The sequence below is a fragment of the Rhipicephalus microplus genome, chromosome X (genome assembly GCF_043290135.1).
Source record: "Rhipicephalus microplus isolate Deutch F79 chromosome X, USDA_Rmic, whole genome shotgun sequence".
NCBI lineage: Eukaryota > Metazoa > Arthropoda > Arachnida > Ixodida > Ixodidae > Rhipicephalus > Rhipicephalus microplus.
The window spans coordinates 73,295,875-73,319,604 of NC_134710.1; the positions used below are offsets into that span (position 1 = coordinate 73,295,875).

The 23,730-nt window shown below is 47.0% G+C and overlaps 1 protein-coding gene across 3 annotated transcripts in view; it reads right to left on the reverse strand.

The window, feature by feature from the left end:
• Idua (alpha-L-iduronidase) overlaps positions 1–23,730 on the reverse strand; it is a 239,791-nt gene that overhangs the window by 57,907 nt on the left and 158,154 nt on the right. For all 3 annotated transcript variants that reach the window (XM_075877131.1, XM_075877130.1, XM_075877132.1), the window contains 2 exons: positions 12,860–13,146; positions 4,154–4,257 (listed from right to left, as the gene is read on the reverse strand). In XM_075877131.1, coding sequence (XP_075733246.1) covers positions 4,154–4,257; positions 12,860–13,146 — 391 coding nt within the window. The remainder of the gene's footprint in view (positions 1–4,153; positions 4,258–12,859; positions 13,147–23,730) is intronic.

Below are 23,730 nucleotides of genomic sequence, written 5' to 3' on the forward strand. Positions count from 1 at the left end.
CATTGATCATGTCAAAGTTATGCTCATATCTAGCGTCTCGGAAAACAATGCGCTCCGATAAGTGTGAATAACTGACCACATGCTTGCGTCCCACTGCCGGCACGTGGTCTACATTGCGGAAGTATGCGCGGTACTTCAGTTAGCTCATTGAAGAAAAACCATAATGCGAACACTGAGAATCGATTTTCTGTTCAAGAACTTCACTGGCGTTTACGATACTCCCGAGTCCGGGATAAGAGCGCAGCTCTAAACGAGTTTTCATTTTCGATATGCTTACATCGACATGGTGGTGTAATGGTCATGGCTCTCGACAACTGAGCTGCAGGTCGCAGAATTGAATCCCGGCCGCCACGGCTTCTTCTTATTCTCCCATACTAATTTTACTTTGCCAAAGTTAAGGGGGTAATGACGAGAGCACCGAGATAGATAGAAATGATCAAAGTAGTATTGGTTTGATAAGAAAGGCATCGCATTTACAAGCTAGTAAAGCGGTCGCCAATGCGAGTATATAACCAGTTTCGATCATAGTTTACTGTCTCAACAGAACCTTCGAGTCAGCAAAAAATAGTGCCAGGAAGTTCTGCCGTTGCTAACCATGGAGCCTTATAATCAGATATAGAAAGGAAATCCTTGTTTGACTAAAAAAATTAACAGATGAAAATGTTATAAATTACACAGACCATACAAATAAATATTGTAAGCGATTTTATAAAGAGTGTACGTTGTCTTCTTCAGGGTAAAGCATACTGTATAGACAATGAGAAAGAATTCTAGGCCCTGTGTCCTCGCACTGTTCATGCTCGTTCCTTCAGTCGCCATTTTGCTAGAAACTATAACCACTAGAGTCAGACAAGGAGGCCGTCTTGGTTAACGAGCATCGAATCGAGTCCCTGCGTGTGGAAGTTGACGTCGGAATGTCCAGAAGATCTGCTTCTCCTCTTCACCGGTATCCGTTGTCAAGGCGTGTCGGCGTTGTCAGAGCCGCCGCACTGATATATGAAAGCCGAGCACGTTTGAAGGAGCGTGACCAGCCTGGAGCGTCTTTTTTCGGTCTTATTTTACACACACTCATCCAGAGTCACCGAAGACAGCCTCACTGAGGAAACCAATTCACATCAGCTCACCACCAAGGATCTAACGAAGCGCAATGATGTACAGGTATTCAGTTCATGACATTTATCGTGGACACAGTCAGCCCCAGTGGCACTCAACAGCAGCTGTCGACCGCGCCATACAACTGGACCAAGTGGCACTTTCCTCGTCAGAAAAAAAAAGATCTGTGAAAGAAAGAAACCCTATTTTACGCTCTGGAGCTTTCGAGCCACCGAGCCAATGCCGCAGCCGCTATGGTGCATACGTGGCGTTCTGTGCAGGACCTAGCCCACCACGCCGTCTTCCAACCAGAAGCCCGAATGCTGAAAGGACGCCACTGACTTCCGTGCGCTGTTCCCGGCATGCAGTTGCCGTTCGTTCAGCGTAAGAGCTGCAGAATTTGTATCACAGCGGCTGGCAACGTCGGGCATGTCGGCAGCATTGAAACGCCTGCTTCTCGGATGTGGTCCAGCTTCTCGCTGTGGATCTTGCAGCGCCTTCTCCTGCTGTTCCTTCAGCAGGCGGGGTTGGATGATCACAAGGCTGGCCTATAAAGTTTTCGCCAACTCTTCGTACGTCACACGCTACGCTGGCATAACTTTTGACGTGCTTCTCTTTTTCTCAATTGGCTCAACTTGTGCAATAAAATAATTGGTTCGAAACGCTGGTCTATAGAATATATTTTTGTCTCTGTAAGAATCGTTGTGCGCCTAATCAGACGCTGTCACTTGATGTCTTGCCCACGTTGAAGGGCCCATCACATCAGAGCTGTTAAGGTTTTGGCAGTTTGTCGTAGATGTAAAATATCATAATCATGTACCGGGACGTGCCATCTTCGTTCTCGTCTGCTTCGCTACCCGGAGACGAGCACCGATTTGTTTGGCGAATGCTGCAATTCTTTTATGGGCGAGGAAAGAACATAAAGAGAAAGACAAAAGGAAATAGAAAGCAGAAGAAAGAAATTCTTGGCGAAAAAAGTTTTCGTCGAGGTGAGATTCAAACCAGCGTACCGACAATCTGAAGGTGATCGTCCTACCCAATCAGTCGTATAGGCACGCCGGCATGGAGCATAAGCTTGTACATTATAGCACAACCACCTCCCTGCCTTTCCCTGCATCTCACTCTCTCTCTCTCTGTCTGCCTCTCTCCACAGTACAACAAGGGGGTGGGACTCGGAAGCTAGCTTAAGGAGGAGACATGTGACAATTACGAGAAAGAATGGAGGATGATAGAAAGAGTACAAAAAGAATGATGGTGATTGAAGCAGGAATAGATAGAACTGAAAAAAAAAAAACAGAAAGACAGAATGCGACTGACCGACTAAAGAGAGACGCAAAAATAAGATAGGGAGAATCACAGAAAAAGACAGAAGGCGCGAGACCGATGACTACACAAAGAAAGTAATTGAGAAAGACACAGAAATAAGAAGAAAAAGAGAGACAAGAAGGAAAGACAGAGAGAAAAATACAAAAGGAGAGAGAAGGAGCTTGAAAGTAACGCACAAACAAAAAAATATAAGGCGAGTGTCACGAGTAAATTGACTTGTGGGCAGACTGCAGAGAAAAAGGGCAAGAAGGAATAAGGCAAAGGAACGTGTTTAGAATAAAAAAGCACAAAATGAAGACTGAAAAAGGAAACGGCATATTGACGTTGCAATCGAGGAAAGAGTTTGACGAAGAAGTAAGAAGTGGGCGCAACTTGAAATTTCTACTGGTGTAAATATTCTTAAAATAGTAATGAAATACTTTTATTGATTTGGCTATCTTTGTTCTGATTTCTATTCAAAATACCAATTAAATGTTCTGAGCTTAATGTTCGCAAACATTTGTAGCACTCTTTTCTTGTTACGTATGTTTTTTTTCTTTTCATTTATTTTATTTATTTGTAATGTATTATACTTAGATTCCTTAAATATCATTGACTCAATTCTTATCCTATTTCTGGAAGACCTGAATAGTTCAGGCAGCCTGCCACTTCCAGTTGTGCTTGACCGGAGTGGTGCGGACCAGGGTCTAGTTGTCCTGTATCTTGCCGAGCCGATGACCTTTGCGCGGACTTTCTGAAGACTTCTTTCTTGGTCGACGTATAGTACTTTATATGGTACTTGCGTGCGCGTAAAAGTAGGCAATCAAATTCATACGTCAGCTCACTCAGACTAAGATCGAACCATGTGTCTCAGTCTGTATAATTTCGGTTCAAGAATTTTTCGGCGAATCTGATTCCAAGGGAGCCTTGAGCACAAGATATAATTCTTGGGTGAACTGCGAATATTTTTTGCCAACCTATACCGATAACTGCAAGATATAATTCTTGGGTGAACTGCAAATATTTTTGTCGACCTATATCGATAACTCCTCTACTTCAGTACTACTATCACCCTAATTAAATGGGCTTACCTTAATCCTCACGTCTACTCGCACATACTTCAATGCAAATCGCTCCCTTCGACCAATTTTGATATACTTCTGGTGCAAGCGCTCAGCCAGCGATTGTACTTTTTGATAGAACAGTCGGTGATCAAAAGCATTATTGAAGGAAGGGGAGGCGCCTTCGCCCTCCCCGCGACAGACTGTTTCGTGTAAAGTTCTTGATAAAAATATATTGTGCGAGCCGTATTTTTCAATAAAAATGGCCTTCTGGTTCGGAGGCACTGATAACTAGTATCTGAAGATACGATTTTAAAATGCGTATTTTAGGGCACCGATTAGGTGAGACGGTGTTAAAGTGCATTGACATCTTGATAGAAAAAGCTAAAAAACTTCTGAGTCGACTGACACAGACTCGAATGGAGGGACAAGTTTGAGGGAAGAATATTTTGTTAAGCTTGATACCGAGTGAATTCAGCTGTGAAACGTTTTAGTGAGTCAGGTTGATGGAAATTACGGTGAGCAAAAAATATTTCATGAGTGAGCCTGAATAAGCTACCCCCCTTTTCCCAACTTGAGTGTGTTTGCGACAAAGAGAGGAAGAGAAAGCGACCGCGCGAAACCGTGCGTAAGTGTACACATCTGCTATGGGGAGAAGCGTTCAAGAAGACGCAAAAATCCAGCGCAACACTCACCGGTGCTCCAGTCTAACTGCGCGCGCACAGAAACCTTGGCTTCGATGCCTGGCTCCCAAGCGGACTCATTGCTGTAGTACAATAGCGCCGACAGCGAGTGAGACCTGCAAGAACGAGGTTAATCACTACGCTGTGTGAGTTGTTTGCACATATAATGTTTAAACCAATACTCATTTTTCACTATGTCTGAGGCACTGGACTCTGGCCTACAGAATAATGTTAACAAGTTGTTATTCTTCCACACACAGCTGCATTGCGCCCGATTGAAATGTCGCTAGCAGAATGGAATTTACAGCCGCATAATTTGCAGCAAAGTGTCCCTGCCACTGTGTTGCAGAATGGGCACCTCCCCAGTCCAGTTCCATTCCTGGAGCTTAGTACTTGCCGCAGTTCCATTCCTTTCAATTTCGTGGAATGAAAATACTTGGCCATTTTCCGCTCCAGGTGTGGCCGGGCAGTTCAATTTCATCTTAGTAGTTCATCATCTTGACAGCTATATTTAGTTGAGAATGAACGCCTCATAATGCTGATGTCATCAGATGCATTAAGAACTGCAAAAGTACACAAAACACGTTATCAAGGCCCAGATAGAGTAGCGTGATGACATATCTCTTGCAGTTCCGAGCAAAGGCACTCATGTGTCTAGACAGGAGGACAATATTGCTAAAGGGTGAGTGTGAGGTGACACGACGCGCAAGCTTGTATACGAGACCTTGCAGTCAACACAAGCATCACACCAGCGTCGATGCGTATTAAAACTCGGAAAAGTCTTTTTTAATATGCGTCCTGGTCGGCGGCATTGACAAACGGAAAAAGGATGGGTGGTAAACTCTATCGAAACCAAGTGAGTGGCAGAGCCACTTGTGCTTTACACAACACTAAACGAAGTGGCATATAGTGAGGTAAAAGTAAACGCCTATTGTTTGCCATGGTAGCTCTCAGAAATTTTGGAAGTTATGGTAATAATTTGAACAAAATTGAACAAAATTGGGAGTTTGCTATGAGCCCCGCCGCGGTGGTCTAGTGGCTAAGGTACTCGGCTGCTGACCCGCAGGTCACGGGTTCGAATCCCGGCTGCGGCGGCTGCATTTCCGATGGAGGCGGAAATGTTGTAGGCCCGTGTGCTCAGATTTGGGTGCACGTTAAAGACCCCCAGGTGGTCGAAATTTCCGGAGCCCTCCACTTACGGCGTCTCTCATAATCATATGGTGGTTTTGAGACGTTAAACCCCACAAATCAATCAGTTTGCTATGACACAAATTTATTGTCGCTAATGACCATAAAAAATGCGTTAGCCTTACTTTGGTTCTCTTTAGTTCACCAACACATTTATTTTAATTCAGATTCATGAAGCGCGTCAACATCGTATCGTTGAAATGAAATTGTCGCCTTGTCCATATAATAAATCAGCAATCTAACATAAAAATAAAAAGTGCTGTGAAAGAAAGTTCTTAACATACGCGCGTAAAATTTTTTTTTCTTCGTCAACTTCTTTTCACAGTGACGTCTTTTACTGGAAAGAACGCAAATTCAGTGTTTCAGCTGCCATGCAGGTATAACGCACAGTTTATTTCGCTTTGTTCTAATTGCACAATTTGTAATTGGAATCAGCTTTTCTTCTTATTGAATCTGAGACTCGCTTGTCGATACAAAGACTTTAGGGTGCCACTGAAAGAGTAAAAATAAGCCGTTTGCGATAGGCTATTCATTACCCGTAAGTGTCTTTTTCCGTACCTAATAAAAGAATTCAGAAGGGAACAAAAGCTTCTCGGCAATCATCTAGCGCTCCGCATCAAACAAGCAGCATAACTCCAAAAATATTTGGATTTTCCGCACTTTCAATAATGCTGAAAAAGTCCGTCCTCGGACAATTATACCCCGCAATGTTGTCAGTGAAATTAGCGACGCGCTTTAGCGCAGGTAGTAGCAAGCGGAAAATTGTTAACGGGAGCTTAAGAAGACAAGCTCAACAATTTGCATAAATGTGGCACTTCAACCCTGAATTCGCACGCTTCGCAAGCCCGTTGTTTTCTCAGGTAGATACTCTTCGAACGTCGGAGATGTTATGTACTGTACGGCTCCTCACTACACTGCTACCATACTGCATTCGGGAAGCACAATAGTCGCGCCTTTGTCGGTCCAGCAGGGCTAGAAGCATGAGCTCAATTGTGCACCTTTATCGGGCTTCACGCTTCTGCTGGAGACGCGCAAGTGTCGTCGTCTGCCGGAGACACGCGACTCCTTTGGCGCCCCGCTTGCCGCGTGATCGATCCCTGCACCTCCACGGGCTTCCGCACACAACGCCCGTTCCTGCATGGCCGCATCACCACGCGTTGCGCAGGACCCTTTCTCCCGAAAGGGAGAAAAGGGAACCTCGGTGCCAGTTCACGTGGGGTAGAAAGGGCGCCTAGGGAGAAGTGATGCCTGCAAGCCTGTGGAAGTGAGGGGACTGCGCGCAGGACCTCCCCTTTTCCGCTCCTCGGTTGGGAGTGCATGGGAGGTCGGAAAGCGGGCATGCATACCAAATTTAAGCGGATCACAATATAAACACCCGCAAGCGATGCGGCTCACTCGCCCCCTCACTTCACTGTGAAATATGAAGAGAATAATTGACGAGAACGGTGGGAGGGCTGGCGCCCTCGGAACTCGGCACCGCTTGTGGATCACAACCGTCACGGCCCGCGGCCGACGTTCGTCTATCGCTTCCCCTCGCAGCACCACGCTCGCTCCTCTTAGCCGACCTGCCCTTTTTCGTAAGCGGGAAAACTAAAAAGAGTGATAAAGCAATCTGAATGAACACTGCGTATAAAATGGTCTGCAAAGGGCTTGTCGACTGATGAGAATAAAAGGGAGCTGCTAAGAGCAGACCTGTCTGCCACCGAATGAATTCGCCATCAATTACACGCTTCACATGCTCCGGCCACATCACGTGGGCGAGAGAACGTTTAGGCAGTTCCTTCGTCATCTTGTTCTTCACCAAAGGAAGAAAACATGGCGACAAAAAAAGAAAGAAAAGTGGGGATTTCTCAGCTGAATACTGCGGAAAACAAAAATAGACCAAATCATTATAATTTCAAAAATTTGCATGCTGTGACTCATTGTATTCTTGGGAGATAAGTAATCACGCGACTTCAGAACACTCTGAGGTTGAGCCTTGGGATCAAAATGATGTCGGTCATGCGCATCGACGTCAACGGCATTCGCGCTTCCACGTTCATGTCATTCAAGTTCTGGCATCTCGGGAAGACGTCAGAACGAGTGTCTTCGCGCGTTCGAATTTCAGCTTTACTACACAAGACAGCTGTACGGTCACTAAACATTCGAAAAATATTTTAAGGAACTTGTTATTTTTATTTCAATTTGCTTCTTGTCATGCTGCGTCCGCATCGTCCCACTCGCAAGAAGCGAGCACAAACCGCGAAAAGTAGTTTAAAGAACGTTCTGTCTTTGTCAAACGTTCCCAAGCTATTGGGCACATAAGCTAGCCCGTCGTCTTACCATGTATAGATTCAGTTGTTTATTTTCTGCGAAGGAAAGAATTCCTTTTCTCTCCCTTTGCTTTTGAAAGCGGTTGCTATCGGCAGCATACTAGCAATTTTTACAACCAAAGCGACGCTCATCATATTAGTCCCGGGATTAATATTTAAATAGTTAACGACATTTTCCCAAAGGGAACTGTCATGGGATGCGAAGCAGCAGCGTTGTGCATGGACGCGATCGGCGTTTCTGACTCACGCCTTGTCGGTGTCATTGGTCCTCCGCTGCCGACGCTTGCGCTCGGCTTTCCCGGCTCGTACCTCATCCGCGTTGCGGGTGCGACGTCGCCATTCGCGAACGCGATCAGCTCTGCTGATAGAGTCGCCTGAAGTGAACAAGTGGGTACTCTGGCACGGCGATCGTTCCGCGACCATGGCAATGATGAATAATACATGAATTTGCCTAGTCTTCGTACTTGGGAGCGGTGAATCACTTGTGGCTTTGTTTATTGCTGTGTTTCGCTTTTGTTTCGAAAGAGAGAACAAAGCCTTTTGAACTTTGTTGCCCGATTTGAAACGGTAAGCATAAATAACTATGGTGGTCAAGCGGAACCGCTGAACCCGAAACCCCGAAGTAGCGGAGCAATAGCTATAGCTATAGCTATGCTCGACAGCAAACGGGAACTCATCTACAGCGACTCCAGAGCGACGATCAAAGCCTTCGAACGCGGAGTCATCTCTGACCAGGCGTTACGTATTCCGCGCAGAGCGGACCCGAGTGCCCTATAGCACCACACTGTCATCTGGTTTCCCGCCCATCTCGTCCAGGTGCCGGGTTCCCTATCCAACCTCAACGAGATCGCTCATGATGCAGCGCGTGCACTTACCAACCGCACCACCCCAAAACAACCTCATCTTGCTGAGGTAGAGACCAATCGGGATGCACCCATTACGTACAATGACATAACAAAGCACTTTTACCTGGAACACCGCATTTTCCCATCCCCACATCCGAAACTTAACAGACTACAGGCATTAAATCTACGCCTATTACAGACACACACGTACCCAAACCTTGCCACGCTTCACGTTTATTATCCTGATGCATACCCCAGCGACACATGCCCATCATGTGGACACACAGCGACACTCGCACACATGCTCTGGGAGTGTAGAACAACTCCTCCCGACTCTACCTCAAGCAAGTGGGAGAGGTCCCTCAGGAGCTCACTTCTCGCCGACCAGCAATGGGCCATCCAGCAGGCCCACGAAGCGGCCGCCAAGTACTCCCTGTCGGTCCCTACGTGGGAGACGCCCGCTACGCGCTAAGCACGTCCTGCAGGACTGAAATAAAGTTTTTTTTCATTCCATTCCATAACCTGACGCCGTCACCTGTTCAATGTATTTGTGCCTTGCGCGTCGGTATTGCGGAGGAGCCTACCCTTTGGTAAATCTTGTCAAAGTCTATTTACCCCAGGCTGCCAGACTTAAAGCCATGTATTTATGGTCCGCACCACAGATCCCTTTTAGACTTACGAGTGAAACACAGCTGCAAAATTATGTATAAAGTGTATTGATGAAGCAGGGCAAATAAATGAAAGAAAAGAAAAAAATGTTTCAGCTAGCACCGCTTCATATGTGTACTCGAATAAAAAAGGGTGGTAAGAACTATGGAGGCCCTTCCCCTCCCCCCCACCCTCCTCTTGTCGAAGCAAAAGATCCCCCTGCCCCATATTTGTGAAAGTGTGCATTGTCGGCTGAACACTCGAGTCCAGTAGCGAGACTCACTGCCTTCGGTTTCGTCGAGAGGACTTTTAGCAGAATGCGGGTGCGAAAATAGTGGAAGAAATAAAGGCTATATTCTTTTAAACAAACCTGGTAGTGCTGGGATAGCACAGGTGTCCACGTAATCCAATGAAACTCGAGGCCGTGTCTTTAATTGGAGTCGATGGAAATATTATCTATATCTAGGTCACACTACTATAGTAGTAGTAGCCCGTGAAGACGAAAGCGTCTAGACTAATGAGACCACTAATATCGAGGCTTCTCGAGATGTGGCGAGACGTGTGTAAAATCTTAAGAGTTCATTCGAAGCTGAACCGGATTTTGGGGACAAATGCGTCTGGAGAGAGAGAACAGCGCGTCTCAACGCTGCCGCTTATTCTAGGGAAGAGGCGCCAGGCTCCTCGTGCCACGCGCTGTGGCTCTTTATTTTCGTTTTTCTGTCACGCTCTATGTTCACTTTTCTTAACAACGTGACCATACTTCAAGAGAACTAGTTGGTGGCGGGGCAAACACAAAAGATGAAAAAACAAACTAGGTAATAAGAGCCGGTAAAAAATCATGCAGTGGTCATGTGGATGAGCGTGTCCATCGGTGAACTAGTTAAACGTCACTTGCCGTTATCAATCACTTCACAAATCGTCAAAGTTTTTTTTTTTACCTCACGTGAGCTCCTTGGCCAAGGGTGTACGATCTACGAGGTAGTGCAACACCACTTGAGGTGGAAAAATTGCGGGGGAGGGGGACGGGGAGGGAGGGGTAATAATACTATAGATTGAGAAAAGAAAGTGCCTTTCGTACTCGAGTCATTTTATTCAAATGGATGAAGAACCATGTCACCTTTACCTTACACATAATCGGTTCAGACTTGTTTTCGTTCACATATCTGAATTCGATCCCAGAATTTTACTGTTGAACACACCTGTTTTTAAGAAGATTCTCTTCAGCACTCTTATGTAAGCAGGCACACTAAGCTGCATAAATATGAATTGACGTGATTTGGCTGGTTAGTGGAAGTGATGTTTAATTTTTCTGTAAATATTGTCCATCTGGGAGGTAATTTAGAGATAGCGAAGTTAGTAATGTAATTTAGAACGCGAATTAAAAGAGCGGTTGCTCTAATACAGAGCCAGGCTGCTCGTCGATATAAATATATAAACACAGAGTCCCCGTACGCTTTCTAACCCCGACATGATAAGAAAAAAAATTGCGTGAAAAAGCAAACCAACGATTAGTTCAGTAAACTTGCATAACTTGCATGTCCTCTACTTCCAGATGTTGAATACTTTTTTACGGTACAAATGGTAGCTAAGCCACTCGATAAATGGGCACACTCTTTAAGGTATCCTTTTTTTCTGACACCCAGCCAACCTTTTAGTACAATTGAAGATTCACTCAGTTAGTATTCTTACTGGTATAAAGCACGTCTTTCAATTGCTAGCCAAGATTGATACCGATAACAAGAAATAGTGGTCTAACAAAGATATTCCGAAATAGATGCCATTGAGCCCTCATATTGAGTCACTGTAACTAGCGTGATACAGCCGGAGACGCGGAGCCCATACATAGACAGCCGGCGAAGTTTTTGCCTGTCACCACAGTGGCGCCATATTTAGGAAACTGGTGGTGTCCTGGAGCCAATGAATTTCGGAGAGCAAGGATTCAAACACAATCGCGGGTATTACACCACAATGCTCTGTTACTCAGTTCAAATGTAAGGATGTTGCAGACTCCTTTACGCTCAGCCGTGCTTCCTTTATTTCTCTGAGCAGGCTTGGCAGCTGCGGCAGTTTTGTACGCTCGCTTTTGGTTCTTTAAATACGTACGTGTAATGACATGTAACACGAACTAGACGATACACGACCATGTCGTAAAGATTCGAAATGTTTGCAGTTGCCACAGGACCTCAAATCACCAATAAATAGTAGGTGTGAGCGCACATTCCAATAACTACTACGAACCAAACATTTTCTTTATTTAGTTGAATGTTTAGACAACTTTGATAATCGAACACTTAACGACTTATGAATACTACGCATTCTTGTTTTTAAAGTAAAACATCGCTAATACGTATCTGTTAAATTAAACTGTATACACTTTGCGCTTTTTGCATACTAGGCCTCTGTGTAGAACTGCGCTCTGTTCCCAGCAATCAGCGGTGTTTTACTGTAATCAAAAGCACAGACTGGTGGGCTAGTTGAAGTGCATACGTAATTCACGCAGTTCCGAAAAGAACCACATGGATGGCGAAAGAGCAAGGCAGAACTGTAGTGCTGTTCCGGTCTTGTTCTTTCGCTGTCCATTTGGCTTTTTGCGTTACCCGCGTGAATTTATTGAAATACTTGAAGCATAGGTGTTACGCGAGCGTTATTGTTGTGATATGTAGCGGTTTCTTTTTCAGCAAGCATTATTCCACAGCTGTTTCAATGCAGCATATAGGCTATATTGTGCTTTCTCGTTCTATGAAGAGATACAGTACGATAACTGTCAAGAACAGTACTTGAACGATTTTGATACTTAGAAAAAAAAAAGAAAATGTGCGAGCATCCTAGTGCATAACGAGAGGTCCTTTTTCACTTTCAGACGTAGTTACAGCACGTAAAGAGTGCTCCCGGTTAAGATGTTCAGTACCTAGTTTTTTGGCGTGTTCTTTTGCAGTTAATGCAGGAAAAAATATTTTTAATGTGCTGCAGCGTAACTGCAAGCAGTAAGCTTCAGTGATATGTTTTTATTATTATAACCTTCTTTTTTTATTTTTCGCTTTGCAGCTTATTAAAGGCGCACGCACGCCTGAAGATGGCCATCAAAATAGCTTGTGTGACAAAATTACAAATTTTGGAGGAGTGGAATGAGCATGCGCGATACAGTGTGGGTTGAGGGTCATTTGTTTGTTTGGATACGATCGCACATACCCACTCTGGGGGATGGGCCAAGAAAACATATAGTATCCTATGGATGGAAACTGCACTATTGCTTACCAACAAAAATAAAGGAACGAACATTACAAAAATAAAGAGCAGGAAAGTGAGAAACAAAAAAAAAGGAAATGAGAGCTATTACAATAACAATATTCTGATTTTTGGAGTCGACCATACAGTTGAGTTTGCCAAGTCAGATTAATTGGGCATGTATTCATGTTTTATATTTTATTGCATCTTAAAATTATTTCCCGATTACTTTTTTCCCGAGTACTTTGGAGAGGATATCGTCTTCGGTGGATATGATAAATGCTGATCCTGATGACACTTTCGATTTTTGATTCGATATTTGAAACTCATTTTTTTCTGGGAGGGGGAAGGGGGCTTATTAGCATTATCAATGACATTCGAAAATTTCAATGTAGGAAGGCTATGTCGGTGGATCACGCGTTCTTATACCGCTTATGTAAGCTGCGCCATGATATTGGCTAGCAGCAGCCGGACGATGAAAGCTCTGTGGCGAATCTCACCCCGATGCCGTTGCGATGACACCCAGCTCAGGACCCCATTCATCCTGACCGTGCTGCTGTTGAGGTCGGATGGATGCGGAGACCAGGCGACTCGCCAGTTTTCCAAGCAGCGCCTGCACCGCGTGCACAGGCTTGCGCACGAAGAGCACATGTGGCTCCGTCAGGTTCATGCGAAAACGCGCAAGCTGCGTGCGCTGGCTGAAGGTCTGGGGTGGGTAACTGAGGAAGCTGTTGTCGCTACTCAGGGACTCACAGGAACCGGTCTCTGCCAGATGCGTTTTGATCAGCTGCAAAAGAAGACAAAGGATGGAAGCGCACGCTTGATTGATTGATTGGTCAGTTGATTGATTTAGTGATTGCTCGATTGATTGAATAATTGATTGATTGATTGATTGATTGATTGATTGATTGATTGATTGATTGATTGATTGATTGAGCGAGTGAGTGAGCGAGTGAGTGAGTGAGTGAGTGAGTGAGTGTGAGAAAGCGAGCGAACATGTAGGTTATGGCCGACAATAATTCAAACTCTATTCTGCGTAGTCGCCAAGTACTTCGCCATCGTGGTCAACACTTCGTGCTCAGGACGAAACACCGAACTTTTTTATTATTTTTTAAGCGTTGGTCTCCTAAGGTTTTTCAAGAACCTAGAAATGTTTTTTATACGCGAAGCAGCATATTCACCAACACAAAATTTACAATATTATGCGACATATCATGCCAATAGAATAGCAATCTGCATACGTAAATATCGCCGTTTGGGCCGTGATGCTATGGTGTCGTGTGTACCAAGCAACCACACGTGAAACCAAACCATTGCTCAGGCAGTCTAATTAAGAGGTAACGAAGGGAAAAATCAATGGGAACCAAGCATTTGATACTTGCTATGGAAGCCCACGTAATCAATATTAGTTCGAGTGCAGCTTGCCTCTAAATGGGCAGAAACATAAAACCGTATAAGACCTTTCCACTTTGCTATTATTTTTCGTTATCGTTATATAATCAGAAAATAGCGCGCTATACAGTCCGATAAGAAAGAAGCTCTGTCGTGTGTCCTCGTGCAGTGCATGCTCGTACATCGACTCCCCATTTTTCCGAAGCAGCGAGCGTCCCCCAATCAACTGGAATCTCCCCGATCAACTAGAATCGCAAGCACTTATTACAGAAGGCAACATCTGAATGCACAGAGGGTCCGCAGAGCCAAACCACCAGCCCATGCGAAGACGTACTGGCATTGGCAGAGCAGATGCACAGATGCATGGCGGGTGAAAACGATCGACCCGTATTCGGGACCGGATTTGAACACTGGGTCTTTATGCGCAGCCACGCATCCCCAGCCACCGAATATTAGCTGGTTGCTCTTGGCAATGAAAACGATCCTTTTCAGCGTTTCACCAACGATATGCCCCAGCAAAACTAGCTGCAGGAATTCAGTTCGTTGAGGCCACTGACCGTAGCGGCGACCAGCAGCAACTCACACAGACATTTCTTTTGTAGTGGGTCAGGTGGCATCAACTTCGACAAAGACCTGTGACAGCCCATTGACAGCGTAAGGGAGCAATAACCAGCATACTTCCCGCGCCGGAGCTATCGATACACCGAGCAAAGGATCTAGTTGCTGGCACATTGTATCGGCCTGACAACGAGTGCCTACAAGACGGATATATCTACCTCCATCATGTAGGAGTGGCTTGGTTGTTTATATTGTTTACAGTTGCAAAATGGTGCCAAGAGCAGCATGGGTATTACCAACAATAAAAGCGGTAGGCGAAAATATAGCGCTTGCGCTTGCGAGGATTGTAGCGCTGGGTGGTACTACGTAGGTATACTTTACTGGATGGCGTTAACACTACACCGACGTGACGCCTGTATTAAATGCGAAGCGTTACTTTGCCTACTGCTGGCACTCCGAGCATCTATCTATCTATCTATCTATCTATCTATCCATCTATCTATCTATCTATCTATCTATCTATCTATCTATCTGTCTGTCTGTCTGTCTGTCTGTCTGTCTGTCTGTCTGTCTGTCTGTCTGTCTATCTATCTATCTGTCTGTCTGTCTGTCTGTCTGTCTGTCTGTCTGTCTGTCTGTCTGTCTGTCTGTCTGTCTGTCTGTCTGTTTGAACGTGCGTTAAAGAACTGGTGGTCGAAGTTCCAGGCGCCCTCCCATATACCAATATAGAACATGGGCTTGAAGCGATAAGCATGTAAGCGGCAAGCCAGATGGGGCAGCATATATCGCGGGGGAAAAAATTGGCCCCGTATCTGCATGTTTCCGCAAATTTCATCGAAAGACGATAGTCTTGCGTGTGGAGAGAGTTAACAAGACATTCATTTGATGTTCTGCAAAAGAAAATCAGTGAGTGGTATTCCGGAGGTGCTGCGTTAGAGTGCCTCGAGCGTGCAGCGGAGGCGAACAAACGCATCACGTAACGTCACACGTGAGACATGAGCGCCATCTGGCATTTGTCTTGGAAAACGAAATGCGTGGCTCTGAGACGGGCGCGCACGCCCGTCTCAGTAGTGATAAGGTGTAGAACGCAAGGTGACGGGCAGGTGCCATCACCATGTCGTCTTAGCAAAGCGTGGGAAACACTTCCCTTTTTGTGCAAGCATTGCATGGTCAGCGCCACGTGATAAACGCTACGGTCCTTGGAATAACTTATGTATGCCTTTTCTAGTAAAAGACGCACATATAAAATATATACGTTTTGTTATGGTGCCTCAGATATGCGTGATAATTGCTTTTTCATTGACAATCGCACAAATATGAACGCTGAATCTTGAGGTGGGCGCTGCGGATGAGTTCGGCCGTTGTGTGTATCCGCTCGTGACGTTTAAAAGGCCCAGTACCGTCAAGAGTGGACAAACAGACAAGTGTACAGACAGACAGACAGACAGACAGACAGACAGACAGACAGACAGACAGACAGACAGGCAAACCAAAATTTTTGCGTCGAAGGTCCCCAAGAAAGACTATCTTCTGTAAAACGCACGTGCACTCATGAGAAAACGAAAACACACACAGGCAGGGTGTTCTGGCTAACACCATTCAAAAAGACTGGTATATTGCAAAAAGTGCAGTAGCACTTTCTGGGGCTTCTTCTGTGAAGTTGCATCTTGTCGATATTGTAAAATTCTTTCCTCCGACAGAGGTTGATTATCCAATTTGCTGACTTCGTTGCGAAGGCATAGTCGTTGTCTTCTATACTATAGGCAGTCACAGAGGATATGTCGGATGGTTTCTTCTTTGCCACAGTGGCCACAGGCTGCGGTGTCAACCATCCGTTAGTAAACGCAACGCCCAACCACAGCCTACATAAAAGGGTCTGGTCTGCTCTGAAAAGCATCGACGATACTTGAAGACCTGACGTAGGGTCATGGGAGTACAGTCGGGCATGCTTGAAGTGCGGCTGATTCCACTGTGATGTGGTTTGCTGGCGAGCAAGCCAGTGGATCTTTCGTGCAGCATCTGTCCTACAAAGTGGTAGTAGCAGTTCATGGTTTTCTGCGTGGGCTGAGCAGGAAGCATGATCGACCCGTTCAATGCCGATGATCTCGCAGTGACTGGGTAACCACTGAAATGTAATTTGGTGCCCTTTCTCAGTCAGGTAGTGTTTAACCTCTGCGATCTATAGTACTAGCTGCTCGTGTGGTCCGCGGCGTAATGCTGGTAGTAGATTGTCACAGAACGAGCGCTAAAAACGGGCGCGCCGCCAAATTCTTGCGATAACGCGCCCAGAGAGACGCGGCGAGGTCAACGAAAAAAGAAAAAAGAAAAGCGAAAACAAGCATCCAAGGCTCCCCGGGCGCGCGACGCCTCTCCTCTCGGAAGCGTGGCTTCGCCGATGAACCTCCTCACCCCACAGCGGCGGCCGGGCAAGCGCTAGAAATTTCCAGAACGAAAGGGGCGTGGTCATACCGAGCTGAGTCATCTGCCACGGAGGGCGTTCCAACCGTCTCGCCCTCTTCCCAGCCTTCGCTGCGTATCGCGCCGACGAAATGACGAGAACCGTCTGGAATGTCGCGCGCAAGGTATTTAACCGAGCAGCCGAGATGAGAGATCAGGAGAAGACGGAAGTTGCGCCAGTGTCACACCGGTCCCGTTTATTAGGGAGGCGATCGCCGGGCTAATTCCAAGAGCCGAAGTATCGGCCCCCCGAACCGCACCACGAAAGCGTGGACAATTTAGAAGTGGTCCTTTTTGGCGCGCCAGCGGACGCCGGCTGTGGCCCAAAGAACAAGTCGGAGCCGAGAGTTGATAAACAAACAAATTATATTTTCAATAATGGCAGATCGAAAACAATACACAAAAATGCACACTCCACAATAGTTGCATACAATATGTCACCAATCAAACCAATCAATCAACGTACTACACAATACAATCAGCCACACTTGAAACAACGGACACGGACAACAATACGCACTACAATGCAGTCGCATGCATTGAACAACCAAGACACTTGAAGACTAGAGAGGTAGAAAACCTATTCAGTCCAAAGTTCTTGGAACCAAAGTCTAGATGATACTCTTCCAAGAATCACTCACTCAAAGTCCAGCGTTGTTGTCGTTCCGCAGCCCTCGAAGTTTCTCTTCCAGGAAACCTCGCCGGAGTTTCTCTTCCAGGAAAACTCCCGTCTTCAATAGGCCACTCTTCAAACTTCAACTTCTTCGCCGGAACCACGTCGGCTTCACACACGCAGCTGTTGCCACGCGTCCTCGCTCAATAGCGGTAAACACACGCTCTTGCCTGTAGCTCGAGCCTTCACCAGCAGGTGGAAATCCCCTTCATCTCCGGCTTCGTCCCTACGGACCAAAAACTTCGCCGACTACACGGCGGAATCCCTACGCGCTCTGGCGCTCACTTCCGTCTCCTCCTGATTTCTCGTCTCGGCTGCTCGATTAAATACGTTCCGCGCCACCTTCCAGAAAGTTCTCCTCCTTTCGTCGGCGCGATGCGCAGCGAAAGCTGGGGAGAGGTGCGAGACGGTTCGACTGCCCTCCCCGGAGGATGATTCAACTCGGTATGACCACGCCTCCTTCGTTCTAGAGAAATCGCGGGCTTGCTCGGCCGCCGTTGTGGGGTGAGGAGGTTCGTCGAGGAAGCCACGCTTCTGCGGGGAGAGCGCGCGCCCGGGGAGCCTTGGCCGTTTGTTTTCTTTTTCTTTCCCCTTTTTTGTTTCTTTTGACTTCGCGGCGTTTCCTCCGCGCGTTACGGCAAGAATTTGCGGCGCGCCTATTTTTAGCACTCGTTCTGTGACAGCCAGAGTGCGAAGGGATCCCGCCGTGTAGTCCGCGAAGGTTTGTCCGTTGGGACGAAGCAGGAGATGAAGAGGCTTCCACCTGAGGAGTGAAGGCTCGAGCTACAGGCAAGAATGTGTGTTTACCGCTATCGAGCGAGGACGCGTGGCGACAGCTGCGTGAGTGAAGCCGACGTGTTCGGGCGTAGAAGTTGGGAGCTTGGAGAGTGGCCTATTGAGGACGGGAGGTTTCCTAGAAGAGAAACTTCGGCGAGGTTTCCTGGAAGAGAAACTTCGAGGGCTGCGGAACGACACCAACGCTGGACTTTGAGTGAGTGATTCTCGGAAGAGTATCACCTAGACTTTGGTTCCAAGAACTTTGGACTGGATAGGTTTCTATCTCTTTAGTCTTTAGGTGTCTTGGTTGTTCAATGCATGCGACTGCATTGTAGAGCGTATCGTTCGTTGTCTATGTCCGTTGTTTTGAGTGTGGCTGATTGTACTGTGTAGTACGTTGTTTGATTGGTGACGTATTGTATGTAACTATTGTGGAGTGTGCATACGTGTGTATTGTTTTTGATCTGCCGTTAATGAGAATATAATTTTGTTTGTTTATCAACTCTCGGCTCTGACTTGTTCTTTGGACCACAGCCGGCGTCCGCTGGCGCGCCAAAAAGGACCACTTCTAAATTGTCCACGCCTTCGTGGTGCGGTTCGGGGGGCCAATACTTCGACCCTTGGAATTAGCCCGGCGATTGCCTCCCTAAATAACGGGACCTGGGTGTGACAATTAATCTGGCGTCCGCGACAGGACCTTTTGGTGCACAGTGTGTCCAAAGTAGTGAGAAAGAGCCTCGAGTTGGTGATACTGCTATCGGAAAGATTTTGTGTGTTGCTCAGTGTTCTCGTTAACGAGTGCAGGGGAGTGTTCCGATAGACTGATTTAGGCAGATACTTTTTGCACGCGGCAAGGTTTTATTTGCGAGTTGCGAGACAAAATGGATCTCGAAAAGTTAGTCGCTCTTGGTGAGAAGATGGGTCTTTCTGGCGCCGAACTACGGAAGTGGGTCACCCAGAAGGAAAAAGAAGAAAAAGAGAGGGCCAAAGAAGAAAAGGCAGCTGAGCTGGAAAAAGAGAGGCTGGCGGTCGAAAGAGCCAAAGCGGAAAAAGAGGCTGAGTTGGAACGAGAGAGGTTGGCAGCTGAGAGAGCCAAGGAAGAAAAAGCAGCTGAGTTGGAGAGAGAAAAGCTGGCCGCTGAAAGGGCGAAGGAAGAAAGAGAGCAACAATTGAAGTTGGAGTTGGAGACAGAGAAGTTGGCAGCCGAACGGGCGAGAGAAGAAAGAGAAGCGAGAGAGCGACAGCTGAAGGAAGAAAGAGAAGCGGAGATGGCTGAAAGGGAACGGCAGCGGCAGCACGAGATGGAACTCGAGCGGCTCCGTTTGCAACAGCGAAGTGAAACTCCCGTCCAACCTAGAGTTGAAAGCAGCGAACGGGAAGATCATGGCTTCCGCTTGAACCCAAGCTAGCTGCTCGTGGCGTTTGATGAAAGGAAGGACGACCTTGACGCGTACCTTCGCCGATTCGACACAATTGCGAAGAGCCAGAATTGGCCAGAACATCAATGGGCAACTGCTTTGAGTACTTGCTTGAGTGGTGAAGCACTCAGTGTGTACGGTAGGCTGACGCCGACCGATGCAGCCAACTATGCAAGGGTAAAAACTGCTTTGCTGAAGCGATTCAGATTTACTGTAGAAGGATTCCGGGACAGATTTCGGACTGGAAAGCCAGCTGATGGTGAGATGGCTACGCAGTATGCCGCCAGACTTTGCCATTATTTCGACAGATGGATTGAACTTTCAGGGACAGCGCAGGAGTACGATGAACTTAGAGAGCTCCTAATTAGAGAACAATTTCTTACTAGTTGCCACCCAAGCCTGTCGCTGTATTTGAAAGAGAGGAAGGCTGAGTCACTTGAAGGAATGCTTGAATTGGCTGATCAATTCTTGGAAGCGCAAGGTGGAACTAATTTGGCCAAGGTCAAGAAGGATTGTCCCGATGATTCGAAGAATTTGGCTCCCGAAGAAAAGAAGCGTGCACCAGAGAGCATTCCGCGATGTTTTCTGTGCAACCGAGTGGGTCATCGCGCGAAAAACTGTCGAACGATCTTTACGAGCCCTACGGCAGTAAAATGTTTCAAGTGTGGTCAGACTGGGCACAAAGCAGACGCTTGTCGGAACGGAGTGAGTCAAACTCACCAGGTATCTTGTGTGCAAGCGGCACCGAAATCTGATAATAATGCCGTCACCGATGGATTCGTAGAGTTGAAGAATGGGGAGAAAATTCCTATTGTGGGTGCTGTAATGTCAAAACAGCCAACCGGTGTTACGAAAGGAGTGCCCACGCTGCCTGGAAAAGTTGCGGGCAAAAATATTACGGTGTTAAGAGATACCGGCAGCTCCACTGTTATCGTGCGGAGAAACTTGGTACGGGAAAGTGAGTTAACAGGCAAAACGAAACCGGTTTGCCTAATGGACCGTACAGTTCGGATGCTTCCCGAAGCAGAAATTGAGGTTGAAACCCCGTACTTCAGCGGGAAGGTTACTGCTTTATGCATGACGACCCCCCTGTACGACCTTGTCATCGAAAACATCGACGGGGCGCGAGGACCGAATGGTCCGGAATGTTTGGGAGAAGACCCTAAGATAGAGCCCTCGCCAACCCAGCGACCGCGAGATACAGTGGAGGAACATCCCGTGACGGATCTCACTAGAGCCCAAGGTGAAGCCGCGGCGCAAGAGACAGCGAATGAGAAGACGATCGTGTTGAATGAGTTCACGCGCCGGGCAACTGGACTTACGTCGGCACGACCTCAACCGACCGACAGTGCAAAGGAGACGGAGTTGGCCAGCCAGGCCAAATGTCGGGACGTGAACAAGCGGGTGACAGGATCGGTTGAGTGTTATCACCCGTTAACAGTTTCAGAAGTGACAACGATGGCTGAGACGCCGCCTCAGACCCCGTCGTTGGAGAAGGCTCGCCGAAAAAGAACAAGGAAAAACGAGAAGAGATCGAGCGAGCACCGCAAGAAAGGACGCAAGCGCAGCTCGAAATACACAGGATAGGTGCTGAGGTGGAATCGAATTGTGTTTGGCAGTGCTGAGTGCCATATGTTGTGTTAGTGTTGTGTTATCCTGTGTCACAAGTGTCGAAGTGTCTGTGCTGTGATGTGATGTATAGTGTTGTATAATTGTTGTAAAGACAGAACCTTGTACGTTTGTATTGTTTGGAATGAGTGATGAGGTGTTGTAGTCATGTACCTGTGCCTATATTTCATGTGTTGTGGAATTGAACTACAATGTAAGATTGTATTGAGCGATCTATTGCGAATGTGAAGTGTCATTAGCGAAGGATTGTGTTACAGTCTGTGAGAGTGTGTGGTGACTTTTCGCGCTCGTTTGTGTGGTTTTGAATATTATGAGATAATATTCTTAAAGTGGGGGGCAGTGTCACAGAACGAGCGCTAAAAACGGGCGCGCCGCCAAATTCTTGCGATAACGCGCCCAGATAGACGCGGCGAGGTCAACGAAAAAAGAAAAAAGAAAAGCGAAAACAAGCATCCAAGGCTCCCCGGGCGCGCGACGCCTCTCCTCTCGGAAGCGTGGCTTCGCCGATGAACCTCCTCACCCCACAGCGGCGGCCGGGCAAGCGCTAGAAATTTCCAGAACGAAAGGGGCGTGGTCATACCGAGCTGAGTCATCTGCCGCGGAGGGCGTTCCAACCGTCTCGCCCTCTTCCCAGCCTTCGCTGCCTATCGCGCCGACGAAATGACGAGAACCGTATGGAATGTCGCGCGCAAGGTATTTAACCGAGCAGCCGAGATGAGAGATCAGGAGAAGACGGAAGTTGCGCCAGAGTGCGAAGGGATCCTGCCGTGTAGTCGGCGAAGGTTTGTCCGTTGGGACTAAGCAGGAGATGAAGAGGCTTCCACCTGAGGGGTGAAGGCTCGAGCTACAGGCAAGAGTGTGTGTTTACCGCTATCGAGCGAGGACGCGTGGCGGCAGCTGCGTGAGTGAAGCCGACGTGTTCGGGCGTAGAAGTTGGGAGCTTGGAGAGTGGCCTATTGAGGACGGGAGGTTTCCTAGAAGAGAAACTTCGGCGAGGTTTCCTGGAAGAGAAGCTTCGAGGGCTGCGGAACGACAACAACGCTGGACTTTGAGTGAGTGATTCTCGGATGAGTATCACCTAGACTTTGGTTCCAAGAACTTTGGACTGGATAGGTTTCTATCTCTTTAGTCTTTAAGTGTCTTGGTTGTTCAATGCATGCGACTGCATTGTAGAGCGTATCGTTCGTTGTCTATGTCCGTTGTTTTGAGTGTGGCTGATTGTACTGTGTAGTACGTTGTTTGATTGGTGACGTATTGTATGTAACTATTGTGGAGTGTGCATACGTGTGTATTGTTTTTGATATGCCGTTAATGAGAATATAATTTTGTTTGTTTATCAACTCTCGGCTCTGACTTGTTCTTTGGACCACAGCCGGCGTCCGCTGGCGCGCCAAAAAGGACCACTTCTAAATTGTCCACGCTTTCGTGGTGCGGTTCGGGGGGCCGATACTTCGACCCTTGGAATTAGCCCGGCGATTGCCACCCTAAATAACGGGACCTGGGTGTGACATAGATACTGCAGTACCGCCTTTTATTCGCATGAAATATCCCACTTGCGTCTAGGTTGATCAATGAGAAATTGTCACGACGTACAAAGGACTGCCGATTCTGCTGCCGTTGATGTTTTTGTGTGAGATGCCTTGAATTTAATCGTCGTGACCAACCTTGGTATGACGACTGCTCCAGTTTAGCTGTTCGGCTGCACCGATCTGTCAGTGTATATAGGTATGGATTGATTGATTGATATGTGAGGTTTAACGTCCCAAAACCATCATGTGATTATCAGAGACGCCATAGTGGAGGGCTTCAGAAATTTCGACCAACTGGGATTCTTTAACGTGCACCCAAATATGAGCACATGGGCCTACAACATTTCCGCAACCATCGAAAATGCAGCTGCTGCAGCCGGGATTTGATCCCGCGACCTACGGTTTTGCAGCCGAGTACCTTCGCCACTATACTACTGCTGGGGGCACATAAATATGGACTCTTGGTATTTTTCATAAGAGAGAAGTAGTGTGAGCTGCTTAAGAGTCGATGACGACAAATCGGCTTTTTTCTGGATGCCAGGCATGGTAATATTATTAATTGGTTGAGCGAGGCACCATAGCGCAGTCAGAGGTCTAGCGGCAGGAGAGAACGAAGTTGGCATCGACTCACCATGTGCGTTCACTGTTTTGCAGTAAGATGTGCGTGGTCGGCCCACTGGTAGAGAGGCTAAGCGATAACGAGAAGTTCAAGCAACGTGTCGTATATATGTCCTAAACACATCAAAATTATTGTGGGTCTTGATGAGGTGCTTCTTTGTGATGACGATAGCTGCCGCTGTTGATGCTCTTTGGGGCAAGCATAGAAAAATGAATGATTGAGCCTGGACACTTTGAGGCATTCGTATACTTGCTTTACTTGCGTTGGTTAAAGCAGGTAGGCTGTACCAAATGAATCCAAGGAAAACAACCCTAGTCAC